At 62.3% G+C, this 677-nt stretch overlaps 1 protein-coding gene across 1 annotated transcript in view; it reads left to right on the top strand.

The window, feature by feature from the left end:
- LOC122547506 (uroplakin-1a-like) overlaps nucleotides 1-665 on the top strand; it is a gene marked incomplete at both ends in the record, with an annotated part of 2,393 nt that extends 1,728 nt beyond the window's left edge. The window contains one exon of the mRNA XM_043686116.1: nucleotides 518-665. Coding sequence (XP_043542051.1) covers nucleotides 518-665 — 148 coding nt within the window. The remainder of the gene's footprint in view (nucleotides 1-517) is intronic.
- Between the last annotated feature and the right edge of the window lie 12 nt (nucleotides 666-677).

Genomic DNA, 677 nt, shown 5'->3' with positions numbered 1-677 from the left:
GCTGTTACTGAGGGTCGGGGGGGGGGTGGGGAGGGGATGTTTGTGGGTATGGAAGGAGGCCATTCGGCCCATTGTTTCCACACCAGCCATTGAGCATCCGGCGAGCCCCTATCCCTGTAACCCTGCATTTCCCACGGCCAATCCACCCTAACCTGCACATCCCTGGGCTGTGGGAGGAAACCGGAGCAGACTCGGGGGAAGAATGTGCAAAGTCCACCCAGACAGTCGCCCGAGGGTGGGATCGAACCGGGGTCCCTGGCGCCGTGAGGCAGCAGTGCTAGCCCCTGAGCCACCGTGGCTCACCAGTTGAGTGGTTCCCATAGGTGATGAAGGCCATTGGGTCGAGGAGATGGATTGGGATGGAGGGGAATATTGGTGAGGAGGCGGGGGTTAGTGGAGCCCCTCGCCGGGTTTGATTGGAGGAGGGCGGAGGGAGGCTGTTTCAGCCGCTGTCTGGGTTTGAACCCACCGTCTCTGTCTCTGTGTCTCTCTCTCCCCTCCCCCCACCCCCCGGCAGCTGACCTCCAACCCCCAGTTTGTGAAGAAACAGATGCTGCAGTTTTATGGAGACGATTCCAGCTCCTCTGGCCGGGATCTCACGATCATGTGGAACCGGATCATGCCGCAGGTAAGGGCTGGCTCACCCCCACCCCCAAACCCCCCCCCCCCCCCCCCCC

This window comes from Chiloscyllium plagiosum, unplaced genomic scaffold (assembly GCF_004010195.1).
Source record: "Chiloscyllium plagiosum isolate BGI_BamShark_2017 unplaced genomic scaffold, ASM401019v2 scaf_7105, whole genome shotgun sequence".
In the NCBI taxonomy this organism is placed as follows: domain Eukaryota; kingdom Metazoa; phylum Chordata; class Chondrichthyes; order Orectolobiformes; family Hemiscylliidae; genus Chiloscyllium; species Chiloscyllium plagiosum.
This window is presented reverse-complemented; position numbering and strand designations above follow the sequence as displayed.